At 32.4% G+C, this 16,571-nt stretch overlaps 1 protein-coding gene across 2 annotated transcripts in view; it reads right to left on the bottom strand.

Moving 5' to 3' along the window:
- The window catches only part of LOC107611987 (cysteine-rich receptor-like protein kinase 10), a 5,105-nt gene continuing 1,897 nt past the window's right edge, over nucleotides 13,364-16,571 (bottom strand). The window contains exons 2-7 of one of the 2 annotated variants that reach the window (XM_016313843.2): nucleotides 15,570-15,716; nucleotides 15,332-15,453; nucleotides 15,040-15,250; nucleotides 14,691-14,928; nucleotides 14,452-14,605; nucleotides 13,364-14,337 (exon numbers count right to left, since the gene is read on the bottom strand). In XM_016313843.2, coding sequence (XP_016169329.1) covers nucleotides 14,002-14,337; nucleotides 14,452-14,605; nucleotides 14,691-14,928; nucleotides 15,040-15,250; nucleotides 15,332-15,453; nucleotides 15,570-15,716 — 1,208 coding nt within the window. In that variant the 3' untranslated portion in view covers nucleotides 13,364-14,001. The remainder of the gene's footprint in view (nucleotides 14,338-14,451; nucleotides 14,606-14,690; nucleotides 14,929-15,039; nucleotides 15,251-15,331; nucleotides 15,454-15,569; nucleotides 15,717-16,571) is intronic. The other variant, XM_021109805.1, reaches the window with a different exon arrangement.

Raw genomic sequence — 16,571 nt, 5'->3', positions numbered from 1 at the left:
CATTTTGTCATGACTTCTATCGGTATTACGATTTGCATAAATGATTTCTTTAGATGGTATGTCATGTTGGTCTTAAAATTGTATTACTTGAATAGTTAAACTTACCAGTTGCAAAAAAAATTCATAAAAAACATTATAAAAATACCTAATAAAGCCAAAACCAATAAAAAATATTGCAAAAAAAAAATTCATTATTCCATGTCTATCATTTTGTCATGACTTCTATAGGTATTATGATAAGTTAAAATCGATATTTTAACTTTCATATTGGTGATGGAATGATGTTTCCCATTGATATTGGAGCTGGGTGTGTTATCCTTGGTTGTAGAAGATAGCAACAAACAAATCAGATGGTCAGATTTAGGAAACCAAAAATCGGACCTTCCTATTTGAATTTTCGAAATTTTTAATTTTTTTTTCACAAAATCTACCCTCATATTTGGATTTTTTGAATTTTTCAAAATTCTTTCACAAAACCTACTCTCAGATTTAGGTTTTCTGCAACTTTATTTTTCTTTTTAGAAAACCTACCCACCGATTTGTTTCCCCTTTGAAATTAAAAAAAACATGACCTGCATAAATCGGAGGTTCAATTTTATTTTCCCATAAATTTGAATGTACTTTGTCAAAAACTGGACATTCGGTTTTTTCGTGCCAGCCAAATTTGAGCCTATGATTTGCAATTGGAAATTAAAAAAAAAAAATCCAATTAATAACAAACACCACTAATCCATAATTGAGCATAACACATGCTTATTCTCTTTTATTATAAAATTGAGCCTTTAAAATTACCTAACCTTAAGCCTTTTAAACTATTCAGTTTTTACCCACTTGCTAAAATTGACGTAATCGAAGAAATTAAAAATACCTCCGCCCATATTTTCTTTCCATGAGCTATCCATTTAAGAGTACATAACTGATAGATATTTGACAACAATCATATCTCTATTACAAGTTGGCTTACAAATAATAAATACCTTATTTTTCTTTAACAGATCATGAAATGAGTTATTTATCTAGCCCCAATCTACAGAACTACAATATTGAGAGACAAAATGAATCATATGCAGAAGAGCATCAAGGTAAAATTGTGTTGTTTAAGCAGTTCTCAATTCCATGTCATGTTTAAATTGAATTAAATTAAAAAGTGAGGAACATTTTTCAACTTTGTTTCGGTTCACACATACAAATAGTTAACTTGCTACCTTCTGCCTTACTAACAAAATCATAATATTACATTACAGGAGAACTAGACCAGCAGCACGATATTCATAATGACTCAGAACCAATGCCACCCGGTTAATAGTTAAAAGAATTATTCCCGCTTTTTTCAAAATAGCCTTATACAATTTCAAACTCACTATATTTTTCATATCACAGGTTATCTAGACCTTGGAGATCCGAATTTCAAATACTGACATTGTGGAGCTGAGTTTTGGTATCAAGAACGAATTAACAAAAACTATAATGCAAGGAATCCAACTTTCACTTTGTGTTGTCATCAGGGCCAAGTTGAGTTACCTAGACTACAGGAGGTGCCTCAAATATTGAATGATCTAATTTTTGGTTATGATGCAAAGGCTACTCACTTTCAAAAAAACACACGCACATACAATAGTATGTTTACTTTTACTTCATTGGGTGGCAAAATAGATAGATGTATTAACCACACTAAGGGTCCTCCTACATTTAGGTAGCGTTTGTTTGCAGAGACTGGAACTGAGACTGAAAGACAGAAACTCAGTATTATGTTTGTTGAGCTAGAGACTGGTACTTAAATTTCTGTCTCTATCTTTAAAATTTCAGTATTTCAGTACCTCCAAAAAGTAGGGACACTGGAGACAGAAAATTTTAAAGAGAGGACAGAAATTTCAATTATAATTTGTACTTAAATTACCCCCATTCTAATTCAATAATTCCAAAATTACCCTATGTAAATCACGCTTCTTGATCAACCCTCGTGAGTCGTGACTCCATCTTCTCATTCTTCTTCAGAACAGCCACTGCAGCATTTGAAGCACGATCTCAAGAACAGCCGCTGCCTCACCGCACCGCTGGCCTCCCACCGTTAGGTAAGTGGTTTGCCGCTTGCAAGTTCGTCTTCGTGGTCCCCATCTTCTCATCTCCCCTCTTTCACCTTCACAGGAAAGTCAAAGAACGAAGCTACCGCCTCTCCCGGGTTGCTGTCGACGTCAACCATCAACTCCTCGTCCTAACTGCTCTGACCTAGGTTAGTTATATACAAAAGTTGTCTAATTTACTGATTCCTTTCATCTTTTCTGTCATGCCCTAATTTGTGAAAGTTTCTTTGATGAGAACGAAAGCCAAGCTAACTAACCCATTTATTTCAGCTTTATAATAACATGAGTTTATGATGTTTACCTCCTTTTTTTGTCTCGTAAGAACTAATTACTGAACAATCTAGGATCAGTTGTTAAGTTTGGTCAGTTTGATAGCAGGGTCAGTGATTAAGTTTGGCCATTTTAATAAGTTTCGATGTCTTTGTTTGGTTTGTAATACTTGGATTAGTGCAGCTTCAAACCTCAATAGGTGTAGCTTTATAACAGCATTCTGGTTTTTGGTTTAGAACTATTGTTAGGTAGGCTACAATTATTAACATATCTATTTGAGGGGAAGAATGTTTGTTCTCTAAACTGGTAAGTGAAATTGTTGAATGTACATGATATCATATAAATATGCTTGATACGGCTTAGGTGATAATGACAGCACAGTTATTTGTGTCAAGTGTGAACCACTTCACATTTTAATTACCGAATCTTCTTTCTTGCCTTTTGAAAGACTTTGATTTGCTTAAAGTACCTGAAAAAGTCACTGTTGAGTTTATGAAATGAGAGAGGAAAATCGATATTATCTTTTTTATTGTGTTTATATTGTATTTCCTGTTTTGATTTCCAGTTGAAACTTAATTAAAATTGAGAAGTAAATAGAGTTAATTATCTTTTTATTCCAGTTTTTTATTCTTGTTTCTGGTTCTAAGAAGATAAAGCAGATTTTGCATGAAGAAGTGTTAGATTAATTTGAATGTTTATACGTTTTTTAATGTAATGACTTTGCTAAGAAGAAATGGAGCGGTCGGAAATTATTAAGCGATGTGTGTATTTTTATGAAGAGATGAGATCCAAGCATGAAGATTTGATGTTGTTCTTTGTGCTTATGCTATTTGTTTACTTTAGGGATAGAACTAGTGGCCAACTGTCGTTAGGCGGAAGAATGAATAGTAGAATTAGACGTGAGGCTTTAGAGCGTATTGTTGGTGAGGGTGATAGGAATTGTATTTGGGAGTTGAGAATGAACACAAATGCCTTTGCTAATTTGTGTGAGTTGCTCGAAGTTCAAGGAGGACTTAAATTTGTATCCGAGCCACTCTAAATGGGATTTAGAGTAAAATAATATTTGTGTTTGTGATAGTAACTACCAATTATTTGATAATGTAGCTGTGGCATTGTCACTTTTATTAGGAACTTCATTAATGTAACTAGTTTTACCGCAGGAACCTCATTAATGTTTGTTAAATTGGGTTTATATTTTCACAGGCACATCCAACGAAGTTCTACAGTCCTGGCAAGCCCTTTCCTCTTTTTCACCAGCTAGATGGTATATTTGGCAGGGATAGAGCCACGGGAGCAGCAGCAATTAGTAGCTTCAATGCGGAGGAACAGGTTAACGAAGAGACGGAAGACACTGCAATTGGATTTGATGACTCTGAGATGTCTCCACAACCAGAATTAGACGGAGGGCCAGCAATGCAAGGACAAGCATCACATTCTGAAGCTGGTGCGAGTGTAGGAAGCACAAGGCGATATGGGAGGAAGAGAAAGCAAGCTGACATTTTGGAGAGGATGGCTGACCATATCCAGCAATCTTCGGCTGACCAAAGGAAGAATGCCCAACTAATTGTTGATGCAATTGTTGGTGTAAACGAGAAGTTTAAGGTTGGTGAGAAGCTCACACAGCTTGGGTTCGGTGATGACGAGGTGGTGAGGGCAATTTTGAAGTTTTCTGATAGTCCTAATGTGTATGCACACTTCTGGGGTTTGATAGATTCACAGATGATTGGCCTTGTGTGTTCCATTATATGAAGTTGACTGTTGGCTAAGGGTATTAAGTTTGGCTAAGGGTATTAAGTTTTTCACTATAAGGTTTTAGTATCTTGTGAGATGGTTATATTTAAGATGGTTTAACGTACATACTTATGCTTGGTATACATTTGGATAGATATTTTGGTTATGCCTTTATTTTTGTACAATCTTTTTAGTATTGTGGTATGGCCTTTGCTTTGGTCGCTTGAGCATGAATTGTTGGTTAAGTACAATATTTATGGTCATGATCATGTTAATAAAAATTCTGATAATTTTTGTCATCAACTGTCCCATTCTGATAAACTGTCAATATGATTTTTCACTGGTCATCTGTCTTACTTAGAAAATCACATGCTGTGTGAATGAAAAACTGCAAAATAGCTTTGGTGAGAATTCATTGTGACTGATTTAGATGCTTAAGTTAGATTCATATTGGTGAGTTAGCAACCAGCTCTCTGTTGAGTTTTGTTTGATCTTTGAACTTGTATAACACTGTAGAGAAGTGCATATATTCTTAATAAAGATTATTTTCCTGCATTAGCCGGAAGCAGTAGATTTGTGTTTATGAGTGTTATAGAAATTTTGGTGACATGGTACTGTGTATACTGGTTTTATTGAAGTATGTACATGAAGAAGTGGGAAAAGATGAACATGGTTGCTAAATTCAGAACACAAGTAACATATTCTATTAAACAGATCTCAAATTACACAAGCATTCATAGCTGTCTTGATATTCCTTTTGAGCAATAGAGACCTTACATTGTTGTACATCAAACACTTTTGTAACAATCCTCACTACAACATAAGACATCATATATACATGCTTGCACACATGAGGGGAAACAACAATAAACAAGTAGTTTATTTCATATCTTTACAACTAGAACTGAGGAAGTAGCCATCATTATTTAGGGTGTATAAGGGTAAATTGTGATCTATTTTGATGATGGACTTTTAATTTTGGTTGAATTTCTTGATAGCTGCACCCAAATCAAAACTTGGATAGAACAATTTCCCGCATAAATTGATCAGGTGCTACATAAATAAAACAAAAAGCAGCAATGAGATACACATCATAAACTATATAAAATAGAAAACAATAAAACAACATGTGTGTTTAATACAACCAATTATTTGACAGTAAATAGGTATCAGGAACACTTTTGAGGATGAAGAGGAAGGAAATGTGATAAAGACTGAATGCTTGTCAATTCATTCAATGAAAAATAGTGTTTGTTACAATAAGAGCAGTACATAGACTTTGTGAATTGTAATAATGCTCTTTCTGTGGATAGATAAAGTGTGCCTCTAAAACAAGAGAGAAACACACTAGGTGGTAACCATTAACATAAAAGCACTAGTGTATAAGAATCTGTAACTCTTGACAGCAAAAATTCAATAAAGAATTGTGAAAATCAGATTTAGAAGTCAAGAAGGAAATAATAAACTTCACTAACTACTAATTCACGTAAGATACAATTAACAAACAAACTAACTAATGTCTAATCTGTTGTATTTAAAATCAAATATTGGTGCCTCTAGCTTTTCCAATAAATTTTTAGACTCCTAATATGTTAGACAGTAGTAAAAATACATTCCCAAATCAATATAGCACACCAGTGACTACTAATTTCGATAACAAAAAAGAGTGACAACAGGAACATAATTATGATAAACAGTTCTCAAATCATCTTCTTTGATTTTCTATACAGTAATCATCATAAATAAATTTTAAAAAATAACAATCACAGATTTACAAATCAGCAATTAACAAGCATAAGTAAGCTGAAAAATTAATATGATACACAAACAATGGAATCAGCAATTAGCAATCACACATTCCCAAATTTTTAAAAAAGATGACACAGAATTCATAAATTTGCAAATGAGGGAAAATAAGAACTCGGATATTACAACTTCAGAAATCTTCAACATTTGAAGAAGCACAAATCAGCAATTTTAAGCAAATCAGGGCAAATCTCAAATCATCCAACGAATGATTTAAACGTTTTGATCAACATGAGGACAAATCAGAAGGTGAAGGTTTCACAAATAAGAAAATGGGGGAATCAAAAATCCCTCATGAACTTCACAAAATTAACAAGCAAATAACATAAATTGAAAGAACATACTAGCTTCGTTGACAGAGAAACAGCGGAGACCAGACGCACAGCTCCGAGACGGTGGCGACGCACACCCACTGGCGTGGATACAGTAGCAGCGTCACAAACCGAGGGTGGCAACTGGGGCCACGAAGATGAACCAAGGAGAATTGGAGAGGCGCCGACGTGGTTCCGACCCTTAGAGGTGCTACCGGCGGCGGGTTAGGCTCTAGGAGTTCACGGCAGAGGAGAGAAGAAAGGGTAGAGAAGAGGAAAAAAGGGGTTAGGGTTGGATGCTGATGAAAATGAAATTGTATTTGGGGGTTAGGGTTGTTAGTTAAAATTAAGGGCATTTTAGTAATTATAAATATTTAGTCTCTATTTTTTATTTCAAACCAAACAGGATACTGAGACATAAATTAGTCTTGTACACTTTCACACCAAACACAATACTAATACTTATTTTTGTCTCTGTCTCTTGGTCTCTGTCTCTTTGTCTCTATCTCTTGGTCTCTGTCTCGCAAACAAATGCTACCTTATATTACATGGTCAAAATTATCATTTAATGGGAAGCTTATAACCAGAAGAGGGAAGTTCAGCAAAATTTGCACAACTTTACATCTATGATACACAAAATGAGATAAAAAAAATTGCAGTTCCATTCTTAGGTATTAATTTAGTATTACTTCAATCTAGCCTCTATTTATTAAGCTTTATTTGATAGTGAGCATAATTTATACACAACAAAAAATTCTTTTTGATAGCTCTGGCAAAAAAACCAACCAATGGAATTTAGAAATCATATCTGATGTTATTGAAATGCTGGATCAACATAACGTTCTTGCAAAAAGTTTTCGCATGGTACGAGACATAATCAGAACTAATCCACAAACTAATGTTCATTTACGGCTTATTGGAAAAAGGGGAAAAGATGGAAGGCGATATAATCTACCATCTATTGATGAGGTTGCAGGTTTAATTGTTGGAGATTTTGATTCAAATACAAAAGAAAGAGATATTATTGTCAAAACAAAATCTGGCCAACTTCAACGAATTTCAGAACTCAACCCATCATATTTAGGATTACAATATCCTTTACTATTTCCTTATGGTGAAGACGGTTGGAGATAAAACATCCTTTTAAACAAATTGCCGAAAAATTCTACACAGGAAATTTCCTACGTTAGCATGAGGGATTTTTTTGCATTTAGAATCCAGCATAGATCAAGTCGTGAAGGTGTTTTGTTTTACTCTCGACGACTTTTTCAACAGTTTTTAGTTGAAGCATTCTCAATGGTTGAAGCGGCTAGACTTAAATATGTATACTCAAAGCAAAGACATTTCAGAGCTGAAATCTATAAAGGTCTGAAAGATGCAATTCTGAACGGTGAAACTAAGGCATCATCACTAGGCAAGCGCATTGTTTAACCTGCAACATTCACAAGGGGACCACGATATATGATTCAGAATTACCAAGATGCAATGACAATTTGTAGGTCAATTGGTTATTCAGATTTATTTATAACAGTAACCTGCAACCCCCAATGGGAAGAATTGAAGCGCTATTGTAAGGAAAATAATTTAAAACCTGAAGACAGACCAGACATGGTTTGCAAATTATTCAAGGAAAAGTTGGACATACTCATCAAAGATATCTAAAAGAATAGAATTTTTGGTACATCAAGGGCAGGTAATACTCTAAACCCGCGCTTTTCGTGGGAAAATGTTAACTATTTCAATCCATTATAATACAATCATAGTTAATGCATATCTATTATTGCAGTTATATATACTATTGAGTTTCAGAAGCGTGGATTATCGCATGCACATATACTACTATTTCTTGCGCAACAACATAAATTACCTAGTTTTGATGACATAGACAACATTATCTTAGCAGAAATTCCAGATCATAATCTGGATCCAGAATACTATCAGGCAGTTAAGGCTTTTATGATGCATGGACCCTGTGGAATTGCAAACAAAAATTCACCTTGCATGGAGAATGGTGTTTGCACCCGACATTTTCCTAAAAAAATCATAGAGTTTACCACCATCGATCAAAATGGATATGCACTTTATAGACGTCGAAATGACGGTCATACCATTGAGGTTTCAGGTATTCATTTAGATAATCGGTATGTTGTGCCACATAATAAGTTCTTATTAATGAAGTATGGTGCCCATATCAATGTTGAATGGTCCAATCAATCAATATCGATAAAGTATCTTTTTAAGTATGTTAACAAGGGAAGTGATCGAGTCACGGCTTCTTTTTATTCAACTTCAATGCTTCCCAATTCTAATTCAATCATAGAATGAAGTGAAAATGTATTATGATTGTCGGTATATCTCTCCATGTGAATCTGCTTGGAGAATATTTGCATTTGATATTCACTATAGAAGACCTTCAGTTGAACGGTTAAACTTTCACTTTCCCGATGAACAACCAGTTATCTTTGAAGATCAAGACAATTTACAAAGAACTGTTGATAAAGCAACAATTAAAGAATCCATGTTCATAGCTTGGTTTCAAGCAAACACAAAGTATGAGGCAGCTAGACAATTAACTTATAACAAATTTCCGATTGAATTTGTTTGGAAACCCAGCCTTAGAATATGGGAGCCTAGGAAAACAAACACTGTTATCGGTAGATTATTCTTTGTTCCTCCATCTGCAGGTGAATTATACTATTTAAGAATGTTACTCAACATTGTTAAAGGGCCAAGAAGCTATGAAGAACTTCGGTCTTTCAATGGTGTTGTTTATCCTACATTCAAAGATGCATGTTATGCGCGTGGGTTACTTGATGATGATCAAGAATACATTGATGCTATTGAAGAAGCAAGTCATTGGGGTTCTGGATATTATCTGAGAAAGTTGTTTGCAACTCTTTTATGGTCAAATTCAATGACTCGGCCTGAAATAGTTTCGCAGAAATGTTGGACTTTACTTTCAGATGGGATATTACATAATCATATAACTATGTTCAATTTACTAGGTTTGAACTTATTCATTAATATCTACATTTATTTTGCTGCAACTTTGTTCATCAAATGTCCACATGATATCATTTATTATGTTGATATTAATATCAAAATTGTTGAAACTTTTTAGCAAATATAAATATCACAATGTATTATTAAATGTCTTAAGGTGTTTTTATTCGATCATAATACTCATTTTCAATTTTAATTGCAGATTTGGTTTTATCAGATGATGAATTATCAGAGCTTACTCTAATAGAGATTGAACAAATACTTAACAGCAATAGCAAAACACTTCGAGAATATGCAACAATGCCATTTCCCAACATGGATAACATTCACAGCATGAGACATGGCTCTTTGCAAAACAAATTAATATTGGATGAACTCCATTATGATCGAGTTATGTTGGCTGAGCAACACAAGCAATTTTTATCACAAATGACAACAGAACAAAAATATGTATATGACCAAATCCTTCAAGCTGTCAATTCAGATTGCGGTAAAGTTTTCTTCTTATATGGGTACGGAGGTACAGGAAAGACTTTCGTTTGGAATACTATCTCAGCTACTTTTAGATCAAAGGGTCAAATTGTCTTAACAGTTACTTCAAGTGGAATAGCTTCACTCTTGCTACCTGGAGGAAGAACAACTCATTCCAGGTTTGCAATCCCCCTAACTCCTGATGAATATTCCACATGTAATATAAAACAAGGAAGCCCACTAGCTGAGTTAATTTTGGCAACCAAACTTATTATTTGGGATGAAGCACCAATGATGAATAAATTTTGCTTTGAAGCACTAGATCGAACTATGAGAGACTTGCTTCAGCACACAAATCATTCAAGTTTACGGTTGCCATTTGGGGGGGAAAAATAGTCGTCTTTGGTGGTGAGTTTAGGCAAATCCTCCCGGTGATAACAAAGGGATCTAGACAAGATATTGTTAATGCATCGATTAATTCCTCTTATCTATGGAATGAATGCAAGTTATTAACTTTAACTCAGAATATGAGATTAAGGTCTTCAATAGAAGATGAAAGCATCAGAAAACGAAAAGAATTTGCACAGTAGATCCTTGATTTAGGAGATGGAAAGCTTGCTCATTCAGAAGATGGATACAGTGTGGCCCTATACCACCTGAACTCTTAATTACAAATTTTGCTGACCCAATTCATGCAATCGTTAAAGCTATATATGGTGACTACCTAAAGGATACCACAGAGTTTAGGAATTTGCATGGCCGTGCTATTTTGGCTCCAACAATTAACGTTGTTGAACAGGTTAATGATTATATGCCAGCTTTAAATGAAAATGAAAAAAAAAATTATCTCAACTCCGATTCACCCTCCTTTAAAGAAGGAGCAGCAGATAGTCTGGCATCAATGCACACTCTAGAATTTTTGGCAACTATTAAATCTCCCGAACTTCCAAATCATGAGCTTTGCTTTAGGCAAGGCTGTCCTATCATGCTTATTAGAAATATTGATAATTCAGCAGGCCTTTGTAATGGTACTAGATTAGTTATCACAAGGCTTGGCAACAAAATTATCGAAGCAAAAGTCTTATCAAGATCTAACATTAGTGAAAAGGTTTTCGTACCTAGGATGACATTCGGATACAAAACTGCCATTTAAGTTTCAACGAAGGCAATTCCCTTTGATGCTCTCATATGCCATGACTATAAACAAAAGTCAAGGACAATCATTGGATTATGTTGGGTTACTCCTTAAACAACCAGTATTTACACATGACCAACTATATGTTGCAGTCTCAAGAGTTACTAACAAATATGGACTGAAGATTGTTATTTCTCATGACAATTCAAATAATTACACTGAAACCAACAATGTCGTTTATCATGAAGTTTTCAAAAATATTTGATTTTGGCATATTGTGTCACATACAATAGGTCAGGATTATATTCTCAATTTCTTTGAATTCTTTCTTCGACTATTTCTTCTTTATTTATGTCTCAATATTTTATTTCTAAAATTTTACCAAGTTTTACCCTTATCATTCTATCTATATGTTGTACACATTATTAATTTACAAACTCACTTAGTATTTATGTCGTTTATTGCAGCATAGCTATCAAATTCAGAATAAAAAATATGCACTTTTGCTTCAATAATCAACTTTTATTTTCTTGCCATGTATTTATATTAATTAATCATGTTTAATTAATGTATGATCTAGAATTATTATTTACATCATTGTCATCATATTTTTAAGCTCCATAAATATACATGACAAACATATTATTATCCAATTTTTATATTTTTTTTTCATTTATCTTTGTTATTAATTGTTCAAACTTAATCACCTACCCGCGCATATGCACGGGCCTCTTGCTAGTTAGAATGTAAAATTGAATAGAAAATTTTCACCACGTTTGACAAATTGTATTTTTAAGAATAATAGCAAAAGCTTTTCAATGAAGTATTTTGATAATATCAATTGTTACCTAATTATTAACTGATTTGTGTTACTCCATAAATGATTAATATCAAAATATCACTCTTTTAAAATATATTATCATTATACCATTTTTGTGCCACAATAATGTTATTATAGTATAACCGTGGCATATTAATATTGAGTTAACGACTTTGTATATAAAGTGAGAAAGTTGGTAAAATAATAAAATGAGAACTTAATTACTATGATAGTATTTGAAAAGGAGACAGAGACTAAGACAAAGATATAAAATGTACTGGATTAAATTATGTTTCAGTCTCATATTTGGTTTGGAAATGAATCTTTTCAATTTTTTTTAACACTTAGAGGGAATAAAGTGTGATCTCTCACCATTAAGTTTATAAGTGGAACCAAAAATAAATATGACAGAGTGATCAATGAAGGGTTAGATTAAACAATTGACATTATTCAATTTTTTCTCCACTGAAAAGAAATGTTATAAAAGTTTCAGCTTCCATCTCTAAAAATTTTAATCTTTTGTGTCTCTACTTTTTAGAGATGTTCAAGGAACTGAAATTTTGTGTCCTAAGTCTTTGATAACCAAATACATTATTAAGGCCCAATTTGGATAAACAGCTTATTAAGTTCTTTTTGAAAAAATAGCTTAAACAATAAATGCTTATATTAAAAGTAGCTTATAAATAAGTTATTTTGTGTTTGGTTTTTTAGTTCTAAAAGTACTTATTTTAAGAGAAAAGTGATAAAAAGCTTTTTATTATGAGATAAGTCATTTTTTTTAACTTCTCCTTCAGCACCAAAATAACTTTTTAGAAAGTTGTAATTTTGTTTTGAAAATTGTACCAGACATTAATACTACACATTTTCATAAGTTAAAAGTTAAAAAAAGTCACTTATGAACCTATCCAAATGAGCCCTAAAAGTAGCTTATAAATAAGTTATTTTGTATTTGGATTTTTAGTTCTAAAAGTACTTATTTTATAGAAATATGATAAAAAATAGTAGTATTATGAGAGAAGTATTTTTTTTTAACTTTTCTATAAGCTTTTAAATAGCTTCTTAGAAAGCTGCAATTTGATTTTAAAAATTGCACCAGACTTTAATACTGCTACTTTCCATAAGTCAAAAGTTAAAAAAAGTTACTTTTGACATTTCCCAAAAGAATCCTAAGTCTAAATCTCAACAAATAAACGCACCTATTAGATTAAGATGGTGGCATACACATTTCATGATAATTATAAATCCAATGATAATTAACCTTCGTTTTATCATTTAACCAACTTCCTTAATTTAAACTATCTAAATTCTTCGAAGAGGTATTTTGGCAATAAATTTCAATAACAATAATATCAACAGTAACTTTCACCGTTTTAAAACACTTTAATTTGGGCCTAAAAAATCTAATCTGCAGTTTTAAAATGTTTCTGTTTGTGCATTTTGCGCACAATTCCTCTAACTAAACAGCTATCATCCCCGAACGTGCTGCAAATATCTACAAGGAATCTCTTTGACTCCTAAAGTTCAGATTGGAACCATACAGTTAGATTTTGTTAAGCACAGCTAGTTAATTAGTTGCAGAGCTATAGAGACTCAGACACTCAGTGAACTTTAAATGTGTCACTGATTTATGTATGCAAAAGTGTAGGAAGTTAGTTGGAAGAAGGCGAATATAATAGTTAGTTAGAGGAGTTGGTTAGAAGTTAACAACTTGACTCAGATAGTTAGTTGAGATTTCGAGAATGAATCAAGCCAGAAAACATAAGATGAAATGACACAACATCCAACTCAAAATCTTAAATAATAAGTTAATGGGTCTCTCCTCTTATAAACTCCTCACTATTTCTTGCTTTCTTCAACTTGGGACTAATTTCACTATTCCTCACACTTGCAACATTAACAGAAGGTTATATTGCATTGATTGCATTCAATATTTCGTTGAGCTAGTTTCTGATTCAATGGATCCAACTCAGACAAATCAAAGCTCCTCAATCAATAGCCTCGATCTTGTTAGAGATATAACCATTCATTTTGCCTTCACCTATCAACTTAAACTTTTGGGATTAGTAGTTTCATAATATGGTATCAAAGTTCTGTGTTCGAAAAGTTAAGAGTTCAATCATTGGTGAACCCCAAAATCAAATCATAGATCCTTCAGGCCCGTTTTTCCGAGGAAATCCAGGTACCTCACTGATCTTAGTGATTTTAGACAACAAAAACTACAATTCTTTGACAACAAAAACGCTTGTAACTGGGAAATGGTACATTAGGAGTCAAATATATTGATGATCATCAGCAAAAGTTACAAATGACATAAATTTTATCGTTACACATGCATGGACGAATAATGATGGTATTAAAGAAGGAATAAACTTACTATCTAGAAAGATCTTCACTTATAGACATCTCATTGATAGAGGATGGCGTAAAATTGTTGATATGATCAAAGCTTGACGCACCACCAACTACTTGTACTTGATCAATTATTCTTCTATGTAACATAAATGCTGGCTCTTGTGGAGATGGCATTTCAATTAAGTGGTTATCAAGATATGAAATAATTGTTATCATTGGAGGTCTAACATCTGGATTTTCTTGAACACATAATAATCCAACTTGAATACACTTAATGACTTCAATTTCAAGATAATTTCCTTTTATTTTTTGGTCCAATATGCTTAATGCTTTGTTTTCTGTCCACTTTTCCCAAACCTGTAAGAAATTTGTTAAACCGTTATTGGAAGAACAAATTGCTCCATGCTAGTATCCCACTTCTAAATTAATATAAACAATGAGAAAATAAAATTGCCAGACTTTTTCACTCACATAATTTAGTAGGCCTGAAGCAAGATGATAACAATCATAAGAAGTTAAAATCTTTTTTCCAGTAACAATTTCTAGAATCATAACTCCAAAACTAAAAATATCTGATTTTTCGGAAAAATATCCAAGCATTGCATATTCCGGAGACATATAACCACTGCAAAAACGAAAATATTACACTAATTTAGACATTATCTATTGATGAAATGAACTAAGGAAGGAAAGGAACATTCAAAACTTACAATGTCCCAACAATTTTGTTTGTAATTTCTTGGTCTCGGTCCATTTCCACAATTCTAGCTATGCCAAAGTCCGAAATTTTTGGATTCATACTTGTATCTAACAGGACATTACTTGGTTTAAGATCACGATGAATAATTTTGGGTCGAGAATGCTCATGTAAATAATGAATTCCTCGTGCAACTCCTTTTATAATTTTATAACGCTGAGACCAATTTAACAACTTTTGTTGCTGAGTATCTGCAGAAATTTAAATTAGAAAAGAAGCATAATTTTGTGTGATCAAGTATTTAAAATAGCTTTAAACATTCCTATAATGAACTTTGTATGTATAAAAGAGAAAAGTCATACCAAATAAAAAGTAATCAAGGCTTCCATTTGGTACATATTCATATATCAGTATCTTCTCTTGATCTTTCAAGCAGAAACCTATGAATGTTACAAGATTCCGATGTTGAAATTTAGCTATCAACAACACCTCATTCTTGAACTCCTTAATACCTTGTTTAGAAATTTTTGATAATCTTTTTACAGCTACATGTCTCCCATCAGAAAGAATACCCTAATAAAAAATATAGAAATCATTAAGTATTCATCTATAAATCATGATAAATGGGGAAAAAATGTATCATATATATTTTACCTTATAAACATTTCCAAATCCACCTTTCCCAATCAAGTTCTCAGTTGAAAAGTTATTTGTTGCTGCCTCAATTATAGCCAAATCCATTTGCAATGGCTCCAAAGTACTACCTTCATCACCAACTAGAATAATATATTCGAGTTTTTAAATTGGTTTTGCTCTGATCTTGAACTTTTGTAAGGGAAACATATACTTTTAAAATCCTTTCTATGAAAAAAGTTTTACAAACAATACTTACAAATATTTTCTCTGAGAATAGTTTTGTATCTCTTGCTTTCTTTTCTTCTTAACAAATGCCAGCCAGAACATAAGAAGAGCATCCCAGCAACAATAGTGGGAACAACAATCAACGGAATTTTTTTCTGATACCTACCATTTCTCTTTCCTGCATAAAAAATTAACATGTGATTTAGAGACTAAAAATAATGATTTTCATATAAAAATAACGATAACAATTTGATGACTTACTATAACTTTTAGGGAATTATTTGATGTCAATTATTAATGACTAATATGATCTTATATTTGATTTTTTAGGCACCACTTGATATCAACAATCTTGCATTAATTTCATGCAAAAATCTTCGAAAGGCTTAGTTTCATGTTTATTCTAATTTGTTTTGCAAAGGACTAAATTGTTACATCCATCATGCTATGCTAAGCGTATACGAAAATTAACTATCAATATAAAATATATATTGAAATATAAAATACACATTAAAATAAGTTCAACTACACATTTATGTATATATAAATACATGATGCTTGGATTTTTGTATGCACATAGTATTTCAAAAATACTATTTGTATACTAATCAACCACCAAAAATAATCACTATATATCTGTATATAAATACAAATATTGTTTAACTCATTTTTAATGTATATGTTGTATTTTAATATGAATTTTATACTAGTGACTAATTTTAATGTACATCTAGTATAGTTGTAGCATTTTTGTTGTTCCATATACACCATAAAAATATTTTGATAAATTAAGTGATATTGTTTTAACTAATTTGGTAACTAATTTATAGTGTGGGTATAATATTTTTGTATTCGGTTTCCCTAGAAAACCAACTAGAAAGTAGTCAACTAGAGCCAATTAGTTAAAAAACAGTAAGTCTGTTATAAAAAAGAAAAAACAACTCTCCACTACTCTAACTAAAAATATAAAAGATTGACTTGAGTTGACTTATGTTATAGTTGGCTCCATGAACTTTTTCTTTTGCATTATATA

Source organism: Arachis ipaensis, chromosome B08, assembly GCF_000816755.2.
Source record: "Arachis ipaensis cultivar K30076 chromosome B08, Araip1.1, whole genome shotgun sequence".
Taxonomy (NCBI): domain Eukaryota; kingdom Viridiplantae; phylum Streptophyta; class Magnoliopsida; order Fabales; family Fabaceae; genus Arachis; species Arachis ipaensis.
Note: the sequence above shows the minus strand (reverse complement) of the source record. Positions and strands in the feature narration are given on the sequence as shown.